The sequence below is a fragment of the Dermochelys coriacea genome, chromosome 24, assembly GCF_009764565.3.
Source record: "Dermochelys coriacea isolate rDerCor1 chromosome 24, rDerCor1.pri.v4, whole genome shotgun sequence".
In the NCBI taxonomy this organism is placed as follows: Eukaryota; Metazoa; Chordata; order Testudines; family Dermochelyidae; genus Dermochelys; species Dermochelys coriacea.
Genome location: NC_050091.1, coordinates 7,382,542 through 7,405,203, shown reverse-complemented (window position 1 = coordinate 7,405,203; position 22,662 = coordinate 7,382,542). Strand labels below are relative to the sequence as shown.

At 47.7% G+C, this 22,662-nt stretch overlaps 1 protein-coding gene across 3 annotated transcripts in view; it reads left to right on the top strand.

The window, feature by feature from the left end:
* Positions 1-336: 336 nt before the first annotated feature.
* The window catches only part of CERS2 (ceramide synthase 2), a 47,148-nt gene continuing 24,822 nt past the window's right edge, over positions 337-22,662 (top strand). The window contains exon 1 of one of the 3 annotated variants that reach the window (XM_038383536.2): positions 337-495. Coding sequence is in view for 2 of the 3 variants with exons in the window: in XM_038383535.1 (XP_038239463.1) it covers positions 22,375-22,415 (41 nt within the window). In the remaining variant the exon portion in view is untranslated. Of the gene's footprint in view, positions 496-602; positions 1,331-22,293; positions 22,416-22,662 lie in introns of those variants that run through there. The other 2 variants (XM_043502264.1, XM_038383535.1) reach the window with 2 other exon arrangements.

The following is a 22,662-nucleotide window of genomic DNA, read 5'->3' as shown; positions in this document are numbered from 1 at the left end:
CATCTCTCTATTGATCCCCACATGTATCTGTCAATCCTCAGACACCTCATCTCTCTACTGATCCCGTATCTATCTATCCAGCTATCCGCGTCTCTCTTTCTCTGTCTCTGTTGATCCCCGTCTCCCGCTACTGATTTATCTATCGATCCCCGTCTCAGTCTATCAGTCGATCCCGGTATCCATCCCGCTACCCTCCCCCCTCCCCCCGCCTCAGCCGGCCGCCCTCCCGGCCCCGCGAGCCGCGCCCCGCCCCCGGAGGAGCGGCCGCGCGGCGCCGGCGGCAGCAGTGTGGGGCGTGGCCTCAGCCCGGAAACGCCCCTCCCCCCCCCGCCGGCGGCGGAGGCCTCGGGCGGCCGATCGGTTTCTCCGCGCTCGACTGCTGGGGCTTGACCAGCGCCTCGCGCGGCGGCGGGCGCGTCACTGGGCAGGGGCGGGGACCGAGAGGCGCAGGCGAGAGGCCGCAGGGAGCCCGCTCCCCCTCCAGCTCTTCCACAGGTGAGCGAGCGTCTCTCTCGCGCGGGGGGGGGGCCCTGCCTCCCCCCGCCCCCCCCCCCCGGGCCTGGCGGCGGCGGCGCCTGAGGGGAAGGTTGGCGGCAGGGTGGGCCCCGGCGGCCAGGGAGAGGGCGAGGAAAACAACGGCTGCCCCCCCCCCTCCCGCTGGGGGGGGGGGTGTTGGGGGCACCCCCCCCCTTTGGATCGGAGGGGGTTGGGCATCGGGCACCCCTCCCCCCCTCTCTCTTTTGTTTAGCTGGGGGTGGGGAGTTTGTAAATTTCTCCTTCTCGTCTGTGTGTGGAAGTCATTAAAAAAGGGGAGGGGGGGGTGGTTTCTGCCGCACCCCCCCCCCCCTTTCCCTTCCCTTGCCATGACTAGTGGATTCTCGGCCCGTGTCCACCCACGTGAAGCGTTTACCAGAAACTGCTTCACGGGGGTGGGCTGGGGAAGGGGGAGTCGTTTCGCGGTCGGTCCCGCTCTGCCCCTTATTCCCTGGGATGGCGCCTGGGCTCGAACCGGTCACGGAAAGCTTCGCCCCCCCCCCCGCCCCCGCCCCCGCCCCCGCCCCCGCGCCCCTTCTTCTTTCTCTTCTCCGCGCGCTGCTCTTCCCTTGGGCAGGGAGCGTTTCGCAAAGTTTCTTGCAGCGGGGGGGCTCATGTCATCGGCTCTCCCGTTTGCAACAAGCAGCAAACGCCTCCAGCCTCTGTAAAGCTGGGACTCCGGCGGGGCTAGGTCGGCTGGCCAGGGCAACTTCTGAGCCTGCGGGGTGGGGAAGGGCCTGGCCCGCTCCCCTTGAAATGAGGGGATGCAACCGGCTGGGTGGATCGTGAACAGAAAGTAAGTTGGAGGAAGGAGAACAGGAGGACTTGTGGCCCCTTAGGGACTAACACATTTATTAGAGCATAAGCTTTCGTGAGCTACAGCTCACTTCATCGGATGCATTTGGTGGAAAATAAGCTGGAGGAGAGGCTGTTGATAAAGTCCCCCCCGTCGTCCCCCCCCCTTGAAACGTGGTGCCTTGTGGAGTTTGGACGATGCAGTGTGTGCGATCTACTTATTTTCCAAGTAATCTACGGTCTCTTCCCCACCATACGCCCTACGTTTGGGGTACATGCTTTCTACGTTTATAAGGATTTTATTCTTTTGCTTCCAGTTTTTTTTTGGGGGGGGGGTGGCAGGGGGAAGAACCTGCCCTGCCTCCAGCCGTGTTGCTGTGGTGAGTTTCAGAGTAGCAGCCGTGTTAGTCTGTATTCGCAAAAAGAAAAGGAGTACTTGTGGCACCTTAGAGACTAACAAATTTATTAGAGCATAAGCTTTCGTGAGCTACAGCTCACTTTTCCAAAGCACACGATTTTGCAGAACGCTCAATGTAACTGGGAAGGTTTGCAGGGAGCATGTTTTCCGAGGCCTCAATTACGGGAGTTTATCTTGTTTTGACTCTTCAGATGTTAAACAGCGCACATCTCTGCTGAATCTCTTTATTTTTTTTAAGCTCCTGGGTGGCTGACTTCCCACTTTCTGAATTGCAGGAGTCATAATGTGACTTGCCAATTAACGGGCCTGAGTCAAAGCAGATTGTAGGCTGTGGAAAAGATTCCATACTATGCATTAAGTTCTGCATAAATGTTCATCTTCAGACACCCCATGTTTTGGGGGGGATTGAATCAGTGAACTTTTAATGGGGCTAAAGGGGATGAAAAGTATGCAAATGTAATAGCACCTGGGCTCCTAACTCCCCTAGGGTACTCTGAAAACTCCAGTTTTATGTGGCTCAAGGAAGACCACACAGTAAGTTGGAGGCCAGGGAAATTCCTGGCTCCTAGCCTCATGCTTCATCTGTGAGTATATTCTAGCATTCAGTAAAATAGAAGGTTTCATTATACAGAATCTGAGGCTGCCTTCCAAAGTAAGATAGCTGGACCTTTGGGCTCTCTTAAACAGAATGAAAGACTCTGTTTATAATGTTAATTGACTCAGCAATGCAGGTTCTCAATTATCGTATTTGGGCGGGGGGGGGGGAGGGGCAGGGGACAGGAGCCTTATCAGCTCTGACTGTACGAAAGGTATGGGGACAGTCAGAATCTGCAATAACTTTCCAAGATCAGCATACTGAATAATTTAACAATCTAGGAATAGAGAGGAAGATGGCCCCTGGTCAGGACACTGATCTGTGACTTGGGAGATCTGTTTAATTCCCTGCCCTCCTGCAAACTTCCTCTGTAACCTTGGGCAAGTCACTTTGGAAATCAATGGAAGTTAAAAGCCTAAATACATTTGAGCATCTTGGCCTTCGTTTGTCTGTGCCTGAGGTTCCCCAACTGTAAAATGAGGGTGATCCTTCCTCACAGAGGGTTTGGGAGGATAAATATGGTAAAGATTGTGAGCTCACATACTACAATAATGGAGGTCAGATAAGGACCTTAAGGTAGAATGTGTAACCTACTTGATGCTATAATGTAATTCTTGAGCACCTTTTAAAATTAGCCTACTCTGTACAGAAATAAATCAGTGAATTTCTGGCATGTTGGTAGCTGTGTTAAAGGGGGTATGTTTCTATCTTTGAGATAAAGGTCTCGCCTCTAATTTTGTTGTAACCAGGGTCATGCTAGTTCTAGTTTATATTTACTGGGGAGCCTGAATCTTTGGCCTTGTTAGTGGTGACTCCAGCTGACAACCCTGGTGCCGAGGAAACCAAAACACTTGAAAAGCAAAAGTTTCTGATTCCAAGTTCATCCCAAAACAGCCCTCCTCGCCATTCCCATCTAGATGGATTAATTCCAAGGAGCATTATTTATACAGCAAATCTTGCAAGGCTGTCAGTGGAAAATAATACTTGATTTACTTTTTCCTCTGTTTGCCATCATAACTGGAATTATAAATATTCCCCCTTTTATATAAAAATAAATAAATAAATAACAACTTGGCTGAGTGAGCAGAATCTTGTGGGGGTACATGCAGCGCCTGGCACTTTAAATTCTCTCTGCAAAGAAGGGTTTTCTGCCACAAAGAGCTTTCAGTCTGAAGCAAATATAGGATGCAGGATCATTACCACTTCTGTTTTTTGCTAGTGGTTTGGCCTGATCTTTCGGTCTGGTTTGAGCAGGTACCACATTGTTGGGCTGGGTTTTGTGTGGAGAGATCAGATTGCAAGATGGGGGTTTTGTGAGCTATTCCTGAGCATCCAGTTAGCCAAATGTTGTTAATCAGTGCATTTGCCCCTCCCCCTTCTCTAGCTCTGTGATCTGATTTGCTAGACAATCAAGACTCAACTCCTTCAGGTTAATTATTCACATCAGTGGAGAGTTTCATATGAGCTTTCTATTTTTGGGCATAGATTCCCCCTTTTCCCCCCAATCCCCCCCACTATGACTGGTGGGTTTTTTTTATGCTTCTGTTTTTTGGTGCCCAACTTGAAACACCCTGGGTCACATCCTCAGCTGATGTAAACTGTCATAGCTCCATTGTGGCTATGGCAGGTACTTTACATTCTCTGAAATTCAAACCCCTTTTAAAGCGCGTTGGGTTCGGTCCTACAAAATGACTCATTGCTTTTGAAAATCATGGCTGTTATTTTTAAGCCAGCAGTGGCAAAGCAGAAGTTGCTCAGATGTAATGTGTTAACTATGAAGACAAAAAGATTCTATTCTTAATAAATCCCTACCTGTTGGTTGGGAATTACATGATGTTGGAAGGGTGAGACTGAAAGAATATTGACCTGTCATCACTACTGCTCCATGTGTATGTTTACATAAGCTAGTCTGTTTCACTTTTGTTTTTAGTTACTTTCACTTTCTGGTTCTCATGCCCCTTGTACAGCTGTTTGGTTGGATTTCCTGAAGCTACCTAGAAATCCATGTGTGTGTTTTTTTTTTTCAAAAGCACTCAAGGCCCTGATCCTGTAAACACTTACACACAAACTAAACATTTTACTGTATGAGTAGTCCCATGAATATGTTTAAAAAAAAAAACACATGAAATGAAATCGGGAGGCAAATAAACAGAACTTAACACTTAGATTTCAAAGTGCTTTGCAAAGGAGGTATCATTATGCAGACAGAGAAACTGAGGCACACAGAGAGGTAGTGACTTGCCCAAGTCATCCAGAAAATCAGTGGCAGAGCCAGGAATAGAACAAAGTCTCCTGAGTCCCAGTCCAGTGACCTACCCATTAGGTTGCACTGTTGGGTTCTGTTTGTTTGCCTTCTGTGGTGTGTGTGGTGTATTTTGTTTTTGTTTTGCCATTAGGGGTCATGTTTTCAAGTTTTTCTCTGACCACAAGGGCTAGAAGTGAAAGATTCTCATGTAACCTCCTGACTGCAGGACCAGGGGGTTTAAGAAAAACAATTATCAAAAGACTCATGATTTGGCAACATTTCTTTGCAAATAAATCACATTTCTCCCTTCTAACCCTCTGAAAGCCTTCTCCAAATAACTGGAAAACTGTGTTTTTTATGTATGTATATTTAAAAAAAAAAAAGGAAATGGAAATTGTGGAGGTAATGAACCAAACTCCACTGCTTAATCGCTGCTCTTCGTTGTAACCCCACCCTGATCTCTTATCTGTAAGAAGAAAAGGAGTACTTGTGGCACCTTAGAGACTAACAAATTTATTTGAGCATAAGCTTTCGTGAGCTACAGCTCACTTCATCGGACACGAAAGCTTATGCTCAAATAAATTTGTTAATCTCTAAGGTGCCACAAGTACTTCTTTTCTTTTTGTGAATACAGACTAACAGGGCTGCTACTCTGAAACTTATCTGTAAGGTTATCAACTTAAATCAGGATGCCTTCAGGGTGAGGTCAGAGGTGTTGGCATCTTAACACTGCAGAGCACATGAGATGCCTTCTGGTGCTGTTTAAATAATAATGCCACTTTTTAAAAAGACAACCCTGCTAACCATACATTTGGAGATTAATCTTAAATTGATGTCCCTTTAACTCTGAGGAGCATCACTGCCAACACTACAGATTTCCCTGGGTTTGGGGATCGCAAGCACATAATCTCATTCATTCATTTTTTTAAAATAAAAAAAAAATCATGGAATTAGTTAAACAAAACCCAAACTACTTGAGTAAATTCCAAAAGCAGCTGATAAGCTTTTTCATAGCCTGCAGCTGTGTGTCTGCCTCTGTTTAGATTTCTGAATCCAGCACTTTGCTCAGTTAGTTGCTTACATTCTTTGTCTGCCAAAAATCTCTTTTCTTTATAGTCTGGCTCTCTCTAACTCATCAGCCAGCGAGCTGCACAGTTCTCCATCAGAGTAGCTTTGTGGCCTAGTGGGTAGCCTGAGACCTTGATTCTCTTCCCAGCTCTGCCACTGATTTCCTGTTTGACCTTGTGTTTCCCTTTTCAGGGCCTCTTTTCCATTCCCACCCGTTGTCTGTCTGTCTAGTTTTTGTTTGTTAGGCCCTGATCCTGCAAACACTTCTTATCGTGTGCCTAACAGTGACTCATGGAGGTAAAATTAAATGTGCATAAGTGTTGGTAGGATCGGGGCTTTATACTGGAAAATGGGGATGATCAGTCCTTGTCTGCCTGGTCTGTTCAGATTGGGGGCTCTTTACGGGCAGGGTCTGGTCCTCACAGTCTGTGCAGTGCCCAGTGTGACAGGGCCTTGATCGGTGTCTCAATGTGTTGGCTGTGATGCACTGAAGGAACAATGAGGATGTTATTTTGGCAATGAGTTTATCAATCAGTTTACTCTTGATTAGCATAGGATGGAGAGGTTTTCTTGGTAGACTAGTTTAGGTAGCCAGTCTAAGCATCTGGGTTCTGTGGTCTTGTGGTAAGGACGATGTGAAGCAGTCACAATTTTTCTATTTTATTTACGTCATAACAATGCCTAGAATGGATCAGGGCCCCATTGTGATCAGTACTATACGTAGAATCATAGGACTGGAAGGGACTTCGAGAGGTCTTCTAGTCCAGTCCCCTGTACTCAAGGCAGGACTATATATTATCTAGACCATTGCTGACAGGTGTTTGTCTAACCTGCTCATAAAAATATCCAGTGATGGAGATTCCACAACCTCCTTAGGAAATTTATTTCAGTGCTTAATTACCCTGACAGGAAGTTTTCCCTAATGTCCAACCTAAATCACCCTTGCTACAATTTAAGTCCATTGCTTCTTGTCCTATCCTCAAAAGTTAAGAATATTTTTTTCTCTTTCCTCCTTGTAACAATCTTTTGTGTACTTAAACTGTTATCCCCCTCGGTTTTCTGCAGACTAAACCAATCCAACATGCATGTTGTGCGACAAAGTCCTTGGCCTGAATTCCTTAGACAAAGGGGGGAGAAAGAAATAACTATCGTCTTCCCTTTAGAGGAGAAACTGAGGCACAGAGAGGCCAAGTGACTTGGGCTGGGAATTGGACCTGGGTCTTTTGAGTTCCTGTCTGGTGCCTGAGCCATTTGATGCCCAAACTTTTGGAAATGTCTCATCAGCCAGGCATGGCAGTGGGGCAATTGGAATGGACCAGAGCCATACAACGGTTGGATGTTTCTCTTCAAGGCTGGGGGTGTTTTTTAAAAGATACGCTCTAGTTCAAACGGGAATTAATTCAGGGCAGTTCTTGGGCCAGTGCTATTCAGGAGGCCAGACTAGATGATCACAGTCTTAGAATCTATGAATCTATAAATGAAAAATGAGCTGAAAAGCATATTAACAGACTTAATGATGCTGCTTTAGTCATCCCATCCCTAAAATGGACCGCAGCACTTGTTAACCCTTTCACTCCTCTGAGCTAAAGGATTGGTAGATGAGTAACTGAGAGATTGATTCACCCCTCCCCACACCCCATCCTATGGGTTCTTTCTTCAAAAATCGCTACTTAAAAAATATATTTAAAGTCTGTGCAAAAGTTCTGTTAGCGATCTAGAGACTCTAACACAGTGGTCTTTAAAAACTTAAAATACTTCTGATTAGCTCTACAGATTAATAAACAAACCAAGCAATAAGGAAGGAGGTGATCAAAAGTACCCAAGGGATTTAGGGACCCAAGTCATATTGACTTTGAATGGAATTTGTGCACCTAAAAATCCCTTTGATGCTTCTGAAAATCAGCCTCTCATTGTATTAACAACAATGAGAAGGGAATGTGGCCTGGTATGTAGGACACTAGACTGGGACTTGGAGCCCCGAGTTCTATTCCCAACTCTGCCACTGGCTGGCTGGGGGGGGCTTTGGACAAGTCACTTCCCATCTGTCTGTTTCCCCATGTGTTGAATGGGGAGACAGTTATACTGACCTCCTCTGTAAAGCATTTTGAGATCTAGAGATAAAGGGAATGATATCTAGTGATTAGAGCCATTCGAGAGATGAGACTCCTGGGTTCTGTTTCTGTCACCAAATTGGACATATGACATCAGACAGGTCACTTCCCCTTATTGGTGAGAGACAGGCCCTGTCCCAAAAAGCTTTTAATCTAACCTATCTATAAAGAGAAGATAATGCTCACCCACCTTCCTCTACTAAACCAGACCATAGTCTGTTGGGTGTAGCAAGGGGCTGGGTGCCAGGACCCCCTGAGTTCTAATCCTGGCTTGGCCACTGACTCGCTGGGAGACCTTCAGCAAGTTGCTTCCCCGCTTAGTTTCCCCATCTGTAAAATGGGGGTAATGGGATTTTCCTCCCACACGAGGGGGTTGTGAGGATAAATCGGTGTCAAGCTCTTTGGGATCCTGTAATGCAAGGTGTTAGGGGAGTAGGGCTTTAGCATCATAGAGCACCTGCCTGCTCTTTGTGCCTTTGACAGTCATCAAATCATAGAAATGCAGGGCGGGATGGGACCCCGATAGGTCATTTGGTCCAGTCCCCTGTGCTGAGGCAGGCCAAGTAAGCCTACAGAATCCCTGACAGGTGTTTGTCTTCTAACCTGCTCTTAAAAACCGCTAATGACAGGTTCCACATCCCTGTTGGTAACCTGTTCTGGTGCTTAACTCTGCTAATATGGCAGCTTTGCTCCATGCCAATTACAGCCCTTGCTCCCATTTGTTTTAGCAGCAGCATGGATTTCTTGCTCTCCTTTTCCCTCCCTCCTCCTTACAAATCTTCCTTACTGAGCAAAGCTTCAAGACTGAAGAGGCGGGTGAGGAGACAGGCAAATAGAAACCAAGTTCCTTGGAAGAAGTGTCACTCCCTCCCCCGCAGTCTATTGAATCTTTAAGTAGACAAACTAACATTAGCTCTGGCACGGGGCAGGGCAGACCTCCCTGAGCCAGCAAGTCAATCAAGGGACTTGGCGCATTTGTCCTTTGTTTCACTGAAAGTAAAATATTGATTGTATGGCAAAGGTGCCAGAGGCACTGATTTCCCAAGGCTGAAGGGTCGTGCCAGCGGGGGCCTGTTCTTGGTCATCATTCAACCTGTAATTTGGGACATCAAGATCCTTTCATGGGACAGCTCCGCTCCTCCCCTCTCGCCCATCCTCTCTCTGCAGCCTGGCGGATAGAGCCTCAGGGGACCTGTTCGCAGCTCTGCCGCAGGCTTGCTGGGTGACCTTGGGCAAGTTGCTTCCCATCCCTGTGCCTCGTTTTCCCCGTCTGTAGGATGGGGACAATGAGACTGAAACCACCTGTGTAAAGTGCTTTGAGATCTCCAGATGAAAATCGGTAGGTAAGAGCTAGAGCAATGTGTATATCTCACACAACCCTCCAGCTCTTATCTAGTGCTTTTCATCTGGAGAGCTCAAAATACTTTACAAATATATAACATTCCATTCGTATTTAGCGGCTGCAACTGAGATGTGGGCCCCATCATGTTAGATGTGGTACGTTCACATAAGGTATGTCTACACTGCAATAAAAGACCTGTGGCTGGTCTAGGTTGGCTTATGCGGGCTCGGGCTGCGGGGCTAAAAATTGCAGTGTAGTGGCTTGGGCTGGACCCGGGGATCTGGGACCCACCCTTTACAGCGGGTTTTCCGAGCCCAGACTTCAGCCTAAGCCAGAACGTCTACACTGAAATTTTTTAGTCTCACAGCCTGAGCCCATGTTGATTTAGGTTCTGAGACGCTGGGTTTTTTATTGCAGTGTAGATGAACCCCCAGGGGATGGTCCCTGCTCCAAACAGCCAACCATCTAATGGACATGAAGTGAGAGGGGAAATGGAGAGACTTGCCCAAGGTCAGGGCTGAGAATAGAACTCGTATCTCCTAACTCCCAGCCTGTGCTACCTCCCTGTGTGATGGTCCTATTAAATCTGTATTAGTGCAATGGGTTACATACCCTATCTGCTCTGCATCTTGTACTTGAGCTGGGATGTTATCCCTCCCTGCACTCAGGGTGCTACAGGATTAAATCTCCCCTGGTTGCATTTTGATTTGTACTGTGGTACCTCTTAGATATCCCGTAAATGCCCTTTTGTGCCTGAACTCGGAGATTATGGATTTAAGTGGGGCGGGGTCTTTGCACGGGTTTTTTGAAAGGGAAGGATCTAATTTCCAGAGGTGCTGAGTCCCCGCAGCTCCCAGTGACAGCTGTAAATCAGGCTGCTGATTTAGGTGTCTCCGGATAGGTCCCTGATTCTGGAAATCTCAACCCTGAACTGAGGAAAACCAGGACCCTGGTCTGGTTCCCTGATCCTTAGCTCTGGTTTCAGTCATCCGATGTCCTTTACTTAGTGAAACCTTTCAGAGTAGCAGCTGTGTTAGTCTGTATTTGCAAAAAGAAAAGGAATACTTGTGGCACCTTAGAGACTAACAAATTTATTAGAGCATAAGCTTTTGTGAGTTACAGCTCACTTCATCGGATGCATCCGATGAAGTGAGCTGTAACTCACGAAAGCTTATGCTCTAATAAATGTTAGTCTTTAAGGTGCCACAAGTACTCCTTTTCTTTTTTAGTGAAACCTGAGAGTGCGACCTGTTTGTATTGGGGTCTAATCCTGCTTTGTGGGATTGTTTTCCTTTCTCTTTGTTGTCCTGGCTCCTCTGCAGCAGGGGGAGGGCGGCCAGCATAGCTGTATACCCAGCACTGCCTTCCCTAGGAAAGCTGAAGGCTTGGAATTTAGCACCTGTGGAAGTGAGGATGTGCTAATGTCAGCCAGGCATAGGGTGCACAAGTGCTACTGCTTTGCTAAACCTCAGCCAGCAGCACTCTTTGCTCTTCCAGTCCTGGCTACACGCTCCTACATCACTGCTGCTTCAGTCCCAATTTACTGCCATTCCAGCCCTGAATTCCCCCACCCCTCATCTCTGCCAATGTTGTAGAAGTGCATGCAACTACAGTGGCATCATAGACTATTGGGCTGGCGGTATAAGATGGGAATTCTACAACAAGTGGGAATATGGATGAATTGCCAAGAGGAGTACAAAGGAATAACACGAGCATATAGGGACAAAATCAGAAAGGCTAAGGCACAAAATGAGTTCTGCGTAGCAAGGGGAATAAAGGGCAATAAGAGGAGGTTCTTTAAATAGATTAGGAGCAAGAGAAAGAGCGACAAAAGTGTAGGTTTTCTACTTAGCAGGGAAGGAGAGCTAATAACGGACGATATCAAGAGGGCCGAGGTGTTGAATGTCTATTTTGCTTCAGTCTTCACTAGAAAGGTATATTTAACACAATTAATATTAATAACAAGGTGGGGGGAATGCAAGACAAAATAAGGAAATAATAGGCTAAAAAATATTTAGATAAGTTAGATATATTCAAGGCAGCAGGGCCTGATGAAGTTAATCCTAGGCTTTTTAGGGAACAATCTCAGAGCCATTAGCAATTATCTTCCAGAACTCATGGAGGAGGGGTGAGGTGCGAGTGGACTCAATAAGGGAAAACATAGCACCGATCTTTAAACGGGAACAAAGAGGACCTGGGGAATTATAGACCAGTCAGCCAAACTTTGATACCTGGAAAGATACTGGAACAAACTATTAAACAATTAATTTGTAAACACCTGGAGGATAATAGGGTGATGATTTAATAGCCAATGTGGAATTGTCAAGAACAAATTAGGGTTACTGGCCTAGTAGATGGGGGAGAAGCAGTAGATATGATGCATCTTGATTTTTAGTACGGCCTTCGACACAGGCCTTCATGATATTCTCAATAGCAAACTGGGGAAATGTGGTCTAGATGAAATTGCTATAAGGTGCATTTTGTAGTGCATTTTGTAACTGGCAAAATGATTCCTCTAACGAACAAAAACATGAGGCCTATCACCTTTTTAAAGCCAAAGTCCAAAGGTGGCTACGTGACATCAAAAACAAGTGGTGGCAAGAGAAGGCCTCTGAAATCCAGGGTTTCGTAGACTAGGGTGACATGAGAAGCATCTTTCAAGCAACAAAAGCTATATATGGGCCATGCTCCAAAGGGCTAACCCCCTTACATTCTCCGGATGGCACCACCCTCCTCAAGGACAGTGCACCCATTAAACAACACTGGAAGGAGAACTTTGAGAGCCTACTAAACTGCAAATCCATGGTCTCTGAAGACCTCATCAAGTTTATTCCACAATGCTCAGCAATGGAACACCTTGCTGATCCCCCATCTTCTGAGGAAGTTTGGCATGCCATCACCCAGGCAAAAAATCTCAAGGCACCAGGCCCAGACAGCATCCCAGATGAAGTTTTTAAAGCTGGTGAAACAATGCTCCAGCACAAACTTTGCCAACTCCTTGACAAAATCTGGACCTGTGAAGAAATTCCACTTGACTTTAAGAACGCCAACATTGTTACAATATTCAAAAAAGGGGACAAATCTTTGTGCGGGAACTACAGAGGTATTGCTCTCCTCTCCATCGCAGGGAAGAGTCTTTCCCAGATCCTACTAATCTGCCTCCTCTCCCTTGCTGAGGAACTCCTCCCTGAATCACAGTGTGACTTCAGGCCATCCCGAGCCACAACCGACATGCTCTTCATGGCATGACAGATTTAGGAGAAGTGCAGAGAGCAACACCAGGAACTGTTTATGGCATTCATCAACCTAACCAAGGCCTTTGACTCTTTTCAATTGTGATGGCTCTATGGAAGGTGCTGTGTAGGTTTTAGCCACAGAAATTCATTTCCATCATCAGACTACTCCATGATGAGATGACTGCCACCATTTTGTGCAACAGCTCAGAGACCGAACCATTCACCATTCGCACAGGTGTCAAACAGAGCTGTGTCGTTGCTCCAGCGCTCTTCTCCATTTACCTTGCCATGATCCTGATTCTCATCCGCGACCGCCTTCCTGATGGAATAGGGATTGAGTATCATATGGATGGCCAACTCCTGAATCTTAAAAGTCTCCAAACAAAATCTAAGATCACAAAAATTGGCATCTCTGACCTTCAGCCTGTGTCATTCTTGCACACACAGAGGCTGACCTGCAAAGCACCCTAAATCTTTTTGCAGATGCCTATCACAGCCTGGGTCTCTCTATCAACATCGGGAAAACCAAGGTACTCTACCTGCCCTCACCTGCACAAACTACTCTTCGTACTCCACAAATCACCATCAGCGGAGAACCCCTAGAAAAGGTTGACCGTTTTCCATACTTTGGCAGCCACCTCTCTCAAACAGCCAGCATTGACACAGAAATTGAATATAAGATCTACTGTGCCAGCACATCTTTTGGAAGACTACTCAAACGAGTCTTCAATGGTAGGGATCTACAAACAGGTACCAAGATCTTGGTTTACAAGGCAGTTGTCACCCCCACCCTTCTCTATGGATGTGAGACCTGGGTAACCTGCGGACGGTATCTCCAGCAGCTGGAGTGGTTTCAGCAGCACTGCCTCAGGAGGATTCTTGGGGTCAGCTGGGAAGACCAATGCAGTAACATCAGCATTCTCTCTGCAGCCAACATCAGCAGTATAGAAGCACAGGTCATGAAATACCAACTCCGCTGGGCTGGCCACTGTGTACGTATGCCTGACGCTCGCCTCCCGAAGCAAGTACTCTTCTCTCAGTTAAGTCAGGGAAGAAGAGCTTGCAGAGGGCAGTGGAAGCGTTTCAAAGACGTGCTGAAAGTACATGTTAAAAAGGGAGGCATCAACCCAACAAACTGGCAGGACTCGGTATGGAACAGAACCCAGTGACGCCACGCCATACACCAAGTCACAGCTCGCTTTGCGGTGAAGAGATGTGCTCAAGAGACAGAGAAGCGACAAAGGAGGAAAGAGAACACTCCAGCCAACAACTGTTTCCTCCAAGATTATACCTATCACTTCTGTGGGAAAATCTGCAGGGCAAGAATTGGGCTCCTCAGCCACGTAAAAACTCACCAAAGAACCCTCTTGGCAGACGTCATCCTCGTGTCGAGGAATAGCTGAAGAAGGCGACGACTATAAGGTGAGTGCACAACTGATTGAAAAACTGTTCTCAAAGAGTAGTTATCTATGGTTCGCTGTCAAATTGGGAGGGCCACAAGGGTCAGTTCTGGATTCAGTATTCAATATTTTCAGTTATGACTTGGATAATGAAGTGGAGAGTATGCTTATAAAATTTACAGATGACATCCATCTGGGATGGGTTATTAGCACTTTGGAGGAGAGGATTAGAATTCAAAACAACCTTGACCAATTGGTCTGAAATCAACAAGATGAGATTCCGTAAAGAGAAGTGCAAAATACTTCACTTAAGAAGGAAAAATCAAATGCGCAGCTACAAAATGGGGAATAACTGCCTAGGTGGTAGTACGCTGACAAGGATCTGGGGGTTATAGTGGATCACAAATTGAATCTGAGCCAATGATGTGATGCGATTGTGGAAAAAGGCCAATATTATTCTGGTGTGTGTTAACAGGAGTGTTGTATGTAAGACATGGGAGGTAATTGTCCCACTCTGCTTAGTACTGGTAATGCCTCAGCTGAAGGACTGTGTCCACTTCTGGGTGCCACACTTCAGGCAAGATATGGACAAACGGGCGAGAGTCCACAGGGAGAGCAACAAAAATGATAAACCTGATCTATGAGGAAAGGGTAATAAAAATTGGGCACATTCAGTCGTGAAACAAAGATGACCGAGAAGGGATTTGAGAACAGTCTTCAAATTATGGTACGGGCTGTGCTTGATTGTTCTCCATGTCCACTGTGGGGTGGACAAGAAGTAATGGGTTTAATTTGCAGCAACGGAGATTTAGGTTAGATAGTAGGAAAGTCTTTCCAACTGTAAGGTTTAGTTAAATGCTGGAATAGGCTTCCAAGGGAGGTGATGGAATGCCCGTGGCTGCAGGTTTTTAAGAACAGGTTAGAAAAACGCCTGTTAGAGATGGTCCTGGTAGAAGGGGACCCCTGGGTGCTGGTCCTGGTAGAAGGGGACCTCTGGGTGCTGCCATAATACACACAATAAAGTAGCACTGTTGTGTGTATTTAGGGATTATCCTGCAATTCAGGGTATTGTCACAGCAGGGAAGATGAGTGGAATCCACTCCACATACTCATTGCTGATGGGTAGATTGGAATTGCTGTCGGGCAGTGACTGTCATCTTGTTCTGTGCTTTGTGCAGCACCTTGTGCCATGGATTCCCTATCCATGACTGGGACTGAGAGGTGCGGTAATACACCTAATAAATAGAAATAGTTTTACAGCAATTTCCTCCCCAAATGTAATATCACTACTGGAAGGCCAGATCTAGACTAGAAACTTTTGCTGGTATAGTAATGTGGCTTTAAGGGACAGATTATTTAACGTCTCTTCTGTATCAGCAAAACTGTAGTGCAGGCACAGTTATTCCAGCATGAAAGGGGGTTTGCTGGTCTAGCTGATTTTGACTGGTATAAGCCATACTGGCAAAAGCCCTTTTTTGCCAGTATACGATGCATCTGCACTAGGAGGGTTTGCCGGTTATAGCTACACCAGCAACCCCTTTCTGGTGTAGACCTAGCTAAGATGTACTGATTTCAGGACCGTTATTTTTGTCCTTTTCTAACAGGTATGAAATCTTTCTGAGCATACAGTGTTGCTCCATTAAAAATGGTACCATGGGGCTCCATATTGATTGTGGTTTTCTTAGCTTTATTACGGTAGCCACCGTAATCTTTCATCTTGTTGATTTCCGATCAGGTCCTGTTGTGCCAGGCCCTGTACAGATACAATGAGAGCCAGTTCCTGCCCTGAACAGCCTAAGCACTAAATAGCTAGATGATGTCTTCTAGAGAGAAACTGCCAACCCCCCAGTGCTCAAATCTGATGAGTGGTTCAAAAAAACTCATGAGATTTTAATAGTGGGGTGTTTTTATTTACTTCCTGTGTCTTGGACCCTTATAGGGTCAATTGTCCAAGCTTTTCTCCACCATCATTTTAGCTAGAAACTTGCCTTCTTTTTGTTTTAAATTGTGCCGAGATTATCATGTGATCACAGGACTCCAGAAGATGGGGCTTTAAGGAAAAAAGCAAGTCTCTCAATATTTTGTGAGGTAAAATCATGAATGTTGGCCGTGCTGAACTTGCGTAGTTTAAGAGTAAAAATTGGGTGAGGGGTATTGTTCTGTCATCCTTGCATTCTGGGATCTTGAGGGTGGAGATGAGGACTGCTTCTGCCTCTCAGGCAGTCGGTTAGTTAATTCTGATGCATGAGCTAGATTCTGTTCTGGCTCTTGCTGACATAGCTGTGCTGAGACTTTGCAATACTAATAGAAGAAAAAAGTGTTAATTTACATTAAAGAAATTCATGCTGGTATTAGTGCATCAGTGTAGTTATGCCCATGTAAACACTTATCCTGGAGCAATTTAATCTGGTACCAGATGGAAATAAAATTGATGGTGTAAGCCCGCTTTGCCTGCTGCAGAGCTCTTGCTTGGAGTTTTGCATTGATTATACACATGCAAATTTCAGAGTAGCAAATGCAAATGCCCTTAGTGACTAAGGGTTTTTCTACACTACAAAATTCAGTCGACCTATGTTAGGTCAATTTACAGCCATTGCAGTAATTATTGTGGTGTTCATGGCCACACCACGCCTACTCTACTGGTGGTGTATGTCCTCACCAGGAGCACTTCCACTTAACTGTTTGGGGCACTGACAGGTGGAGCCCCCTGCCCCAAGGCCGACAGCCAAGAGGCAATGTAAGTAACGCAATAGGTATTAGATTGGTGTAGTGGTCAGCTTATATCAGCAGGAGCGATATTGACCTAACTCTATAGTGTAGACCAAGCCTCCAGTAAGGCCATTGTCTGCGTTTAAAGTCTGCAGCTGTGCATCCCCATCCTGAGCAGACTGGTTGAGTGGAGGAAGCTGCTATTTATTTTTTTTGAGTCTTTTTAAAGGTGTGCCCGTTCCATGGCCCTGTAGCTGAATCCTGGGGATTTTCCATCCGTGTTAGGAGGCAAGAAATATTCAAAGTGGGAGACCCTGGTGCCAGTGTGTGCTGGTGGGTGGGGAGATGTTTGGCAAGAACTAATGCCCTCAAGGCAAGTGCCAGCCCACTTCCTGTGGCTGCTTTGGCAGTGTGCGCTGGAGGAACGTTGGATCTGATGCACTTTTGAGAGTGTGGAGGGCTACCCAGGATTTCTGCCCATGCCCCTGAGATCAGAATCTGGCCCTTAGACGTGCAGTGAGGAGAGCAGTTCCCGCTAAGACAGATCCTGTTGGATTTTTCTTCAGCACCCAGAGAGTCTCTTTACACCAGGTCTCGGGTCAGGGAGCTCGGTTAATCATCTCTCTGTGACCCTCCAGAATGAGGGCAAAGTCCCTGAGCCAAACCTTTGGTCAGCATGCCAGCAGCACAACAATTTCACAACCCTGTGGTGACTGGCTGGGTCAGGTGGGCTTGAGAATGTTTGCTGAATGATCTGGCGGATAAGACCTTCCCAGTGCCCATCCCTGGCTGCTAACGGAGTGCTGATTCAAGGGCTAGGCGTGGATTTCCATGACAGCATGCAGCTGATCCTGACTTGGCAGCAGTGTCCATAAGTCACATAACTCCCCTGCACCTCGTTGCTGTCATAATTTGGTCAATATATTTGTTTTTGTGCTAAACCTGAACTGCAATAGGGTAATCTTGTTTCCCCTCCCGAAGCTCTCTTGTTGCTTTAAGTGGTTGCAGAATTCTCCTTGTTCTGGCCTTGCTGGGTGACCACGGGTGAGTCATGTCCTTCTCTGTGCCTCGGTTTCTCCATCTGTACACCAGGGTAAGGATGTTGACCTCTTTTGTAAAGTCATTTGAGATCTAATAACCATCACCAGTTCCTATCCTGAAGTGCTTTTTAGTGTCACCATGTGGCTCTTAAGCACTAGCAGCTGCCATGTTCCAACCCAGAGGTGGCTGCATCTTTATAGTGGCTGAAGGGAATTGGTGTAGATGGCTTGTAATTTTGTAAAAGGATTTGGGGCTTTCAAAATGATCAGGAAGGATTAAATCAAGTCCTACAGCACCCATCTTCTGCATCTCCTTAGCTGTGAGACCTGGCTGCATATTTCAGACTGAATAAAGGAGCAGGGAATCCCAGAGCAGTGAAGGCCCTGGGCTGGGACTCAGGTGACTGGGCTTCAATTCCCAGCTCTACCACTCCTTTGGCTGAGGCCCTGAGTGAGCAAACTCCATCCTTAACTTTCAACCTGGCTTCACAGGGACTGCAGCATGTGCTTACAGTTAGGCACATGCTTAAGGGCATGCAGCACTTTAACTACGTTGGTTTAGAAACCGCTACAGTTAAAGCGGTACAGCACCATAGCATGAGCCTTTGTGACTGCCTTTATACCAGTATTGCTGTGTCCACACTAGAGGTGGTTCCAATTTAATTATGGTGGCAGAAAATCCCACCTGAATCAGCTGTTAAATCTGAACAAAAACTGTGAATGGTGCTGTGAATCTCTGGGCCTCAGTTTCTCATCTGTGAAATGGGGATCATAATCCTTCCTTTGTCTGGCTTATCTATTGAGACCGTGAGCTCTTTGGGTCTCTTGTCCTCTGTCTGTGCAGTGCCTGGCACAATGGGGCCCTGATCTCAGCTGGTGTCTCTAGGCACCTGTAATTATTATTTATTAGGTGCACTGCGGTATTGCTTAGGGGCTCCAGTCAAGGACCACGACTCACTAGTGTGATTAAGTCTGATGTGCAGGGACTATTTGAGACATGCAAGGGCTTTGCAAGCTCCCTTTGTCCTTGGGTGCAGAAGTGAGTTCATAAATCAAACCTTAGGCATCTTGCTCCCCAACTGTCTTTATAACAAACCAGCCCTGGCCACAGAACCATTCTCTAGAAAGGCACATTGGCTCCTTCAGGGAGTTTATCTTGACTTGTTCTCAACCTGCCCAGTGGCTACTAATAACACAGCATCTCCTTGCAGCTGTTGACTGGAACGCTCTGGGGGATAGGGATGGCATCGCAACATGCGTGCAGATTTGGGAATGGCCAGTGCTAGGAAAGTGAACAGGCTGTGCACTTGGCCAGCCTGGCTTGAATCAGCACCGGTTTGCTGACCTATGGAACTTGCAGCAACAGCAAAGTAGTTTAGAAAAGGTTGGAAAAGGGGTAGGAGGTGATGCGCCTTCCTTGATGTGGTGGGTCCTTGCAGTAATTCCGGGGACAACTATGCATCTGAGCGCTGCTTGAGCTACGAACTTGGGTTGCTTCCACCATTCCTGTGGAGTTTGGAGCATTATTGGAGGTTGACTGGTATGAGTTGGTGTCAGGAGTGGGATACTGGACACACTGGTGCCTTGTCTTGTTTCAGTTTGTTGCTTGTATTGCAGTAGCAGCTATACACCTTTTCGTGGGGTCAGGCCACGTGTCCCCGCCTCAGTTTTCCTTCGGCTCCCCGTAGATGTGAATCAGGAAACAGCCCTGCCTGGGTGGGTAGCTTATTAAAATATTGTTGCACTGCAGTGTCAATGACAAATCTCTCCCAGGCTCTCTAGTTCTTTCCCCAACTAGGTCCTGGTGCCCTAAAGCTTCTCGCCATTAAGGCTGCTACTCCTGGTGCTTATGGGTATCATTTATCCAAGAGCAAAACCTGCTCCTAGGCCCTTTCTCTGACCCTGGGGCTTCCTCCTATAGGAAATGACACCACTGGGTGGTGCTGTCGCATGACCCTTGGTGACCTGCCCCAGGACCTTGCTTGTAAGCCCCATTGTGCTACGTGAATACACAGTGAGAGACAGTCCCTGCCCCACAGAGCTCTCAGTCTACAAATACAAAACGGGGGGGGACTGGGGCACAGGGAGGGGAAGTGACTTGCCCTGTGTCAGAGGCAGTGCTAGGAAAAGACTTAGGTCTCCTGACTCCCAGGCCTGTGCTGTATCCACTGAACAATGCTGTCTCTTTGGAAGGACAGCAGAAAGGAAGTACTGTTATCCCCACTGTATAGATGGGGAGCTGAAGGTCCAGAGAGATTAAATTTTGGGTTGATTTTTCTCGTGCACATCCTGCCTTTCACATGCTGCTTGACATGCTGGTGAACTGCAAGGCCAGGTGGTGAAAGGGGCTGCTGGCTATGGTGGCTTGGCTGGAACGCAGCCAGCTGTGGGTTCTGCCATGGATCAATGGGCTGAGAGTGCGGGGGGCAAAGTCCACTGCACAGGATGTGCTGGATCTCTGAGGACATCCTGGCAAGCACTTGGGGATTTGAACGGGTAAGTGGAGAATGAAACTTGATGCACTGCATTGTGGAAACCTGCATTCCGATCAGTCGCTGAACCACTTTGCAGCTGGAGTGTAGCTGCTTGTTGCAACTGATGTTCTATAAAGAGCTTCAGGGAAAAACTTCAAGCTTGGTCCTGGGAGAGAGCAAAGCTTTTTGTGAAGTGGATGGGCAGCCCCCAGCTTTTTGAGGCCTGAATTCTATGGGGATCAGCTTCCTGGGTAACTGAGGTAGCTGGTCTGGCCTGGATGAGCCATTAGAGTAACAGGTACATGCCAGAGCAAAGAGGAAGCTGTACCCTTCACTGCAATGAGCCCCCCAGAGGGACAGCAATGCGACAGCGACAGGACTCTTTCTGAGGACTGGATGCGTCGCTTTGTTGGGGGACTCCGGACACATTCCACTGTGTGCCGTCTCCCCGCCTTGCCTGAGCCAAAACGTGTGACCTTAAGTCACTTCCTAGCCCTCCCTTAATGCCTGCAATGCTGCTCAGCTGTCTGTGCTCGGCCCTTGTGTCTGTGTTTCCTGCACCAGGACATGGCATAGCAAACCTGTCTGCTGCCCCAGCTGGGGCCCAGTCTAGTGTCCGTGCTTTGCTTCTAGCTATGGGGCTTCCGCCCACCAAATGTTTGTGAGGGGTAGAAGAGCTTGGGTTTGAGGACCTGGCACAATCTGCTTTGCAGAGTCTGGGTCCCAGTTCAGCACGGGGGGGGAGAGCTTATTTTCTAATTCCCGTTTGGATGTGGCCAAAATTGCACTGCTCCCAATAGTACTTTGTACCCAGCAAACTTGGTACTTTGTGGAGGTGGGTGGAAGATCAAGGTCCCTCATTTGAAGAGGGGGAATTAGGGCAGAGAGGGCCCAGTGTTTTGCAGCCAGTCAGAGAGAGAGCTGGGAATGGATCCTAGGAGTCCTGATTTGCAGCCCCGTTAGCTCTAACCACTAGATCTGTTCCCACAGCCAGAAAGAAACCCAGGAGTCCCCATTTGCAAACTTGTGCCTTATTAGCTAGGCTGCAGCAGGCCCAGAATGGCAAAATCTAACGTCTCCTGACTACTGTCATCTTCAGCTGCAGTCTGCCTATTTTGTGTATGTTGCATTGAGAGCAGCTAGGTTGGTTGGCTTGCAAACACAACTGTCTTCTCCATGGGTGTGTTCGCCATGTGGCACTTCCTCTCGAATCACTGAGTTATTCCTAATGGCTTGGCTGTTGATACAGTGTTCTTAAATCCAACTATGTGAGAGAGTGCAAGCACCTGGCTTGGGGCGGGGGGGTGAGCAAGCTGCGCACACGGGATGTTCTGGGTGTGTGTGTGAGATACTGTGTTGTAACCTCTCCATTATATTTCCCAAGTATGAGCCTCTTGACTCATCTCTGTGGACACTTGCAATGCGCTTGGGCAAGGACTTAGTTTGAGGAAGTCCCTGCCCCACCCAACCCTGGACACCCCATTTGACTCAGGAAGAAACTACAGCTTGTGACAAGCTGCATCACTGGGTGTCCCTGGCTTTTGCCACACGCCTGCCCAGCTACACTCTTTCTCGGCTTCCTAGCAAGGCCCTTGCCCTGGGAAGTGGGGCAGTCTCCTTCCAGGGTCTTGCTCAGTAGATGCAATGAAGCAGCACTTCAATAGCTGTGGAGGGGTAGGGCCCTGGGCACAGCTTTGTCTCTGCAACTGCAGCCAAGATCTGCGCCCTTCCCCAACTTTCGCACTCCAGGTCTCAGTGTGCTGCACATGTCTCTGCTCCCTTTGCCCGCTCCACAGTGCCCCGTCTGTGCGCGCCCAGCTCCCTCGTCCTACCCTGCCTGCTCCCACGTGCCTCAGCGTCCTGCGGAACAGACGCCCATCATGTCTTGGCAGCCTTTGCACGAAGCTGGCCATGCTCAGGATGCTGTGCATTCAATAGATCGGATCCATCTGGCTTTGCGGGGACCCTGGCAGATAGCCAACCTGCTTCCTGGTTCTTCCTTCCAGGGGTCTGAGTGTGGGGGTTCAGCATCCCTGCTGTCAGGGGTCACCCCACATCTGGGCTACTGATTAAAGGAGATACCAGCTATTGTCTGCCTAAGGGCTTTGGGCCATAGCACATTCCTCTGGGGTCAGGGCCGCCCCTGGACTGGGGGATCCTATGAAGAAGAGGCTGCAGGGTGGGGGGCTTTAATTGTTCTTGCTCGCTGTGATCTGGGAGCCCCCTCGACTCATCCAATTCCCCACACAGCCATCAAGGCCCCCATTCCTCTTGTGCTCCCTGCATCTGGGGTGAACGCACCCGTGGCCTGTTTGTTGTAGGGGGTTCTTGTGTTGAAGACAGAACTTCGGGGCTGTTGAGGGCACCCTGGAACGTAGGAGCAGGCGCTGCAGAGGGACTGAGGGAGATGTGCTCCTGTGTGCCGGTTGAACAGGTGGACGTGACAAGGTGCGTTTGCGGTATACATTTCCTTGGTACCCCTGCATGGTGATCACCGGAAGCAGGAGATCTGGGAGTTGGGACTCCTGGGTTCTATTTCCAGCTCTGAGGGAAGTGGGGTCTACTGGTTGGGGTCAGGGAGCTGGGAGTCAAGATTCCTGGGTTCCACTTCTGGCTCTGCCACTAACTTGTTGGCCAAATCACTCTGCCTCTCTCTGCCTCTGTTTCTCCACCCATAAACTGAGGGGGCATGACA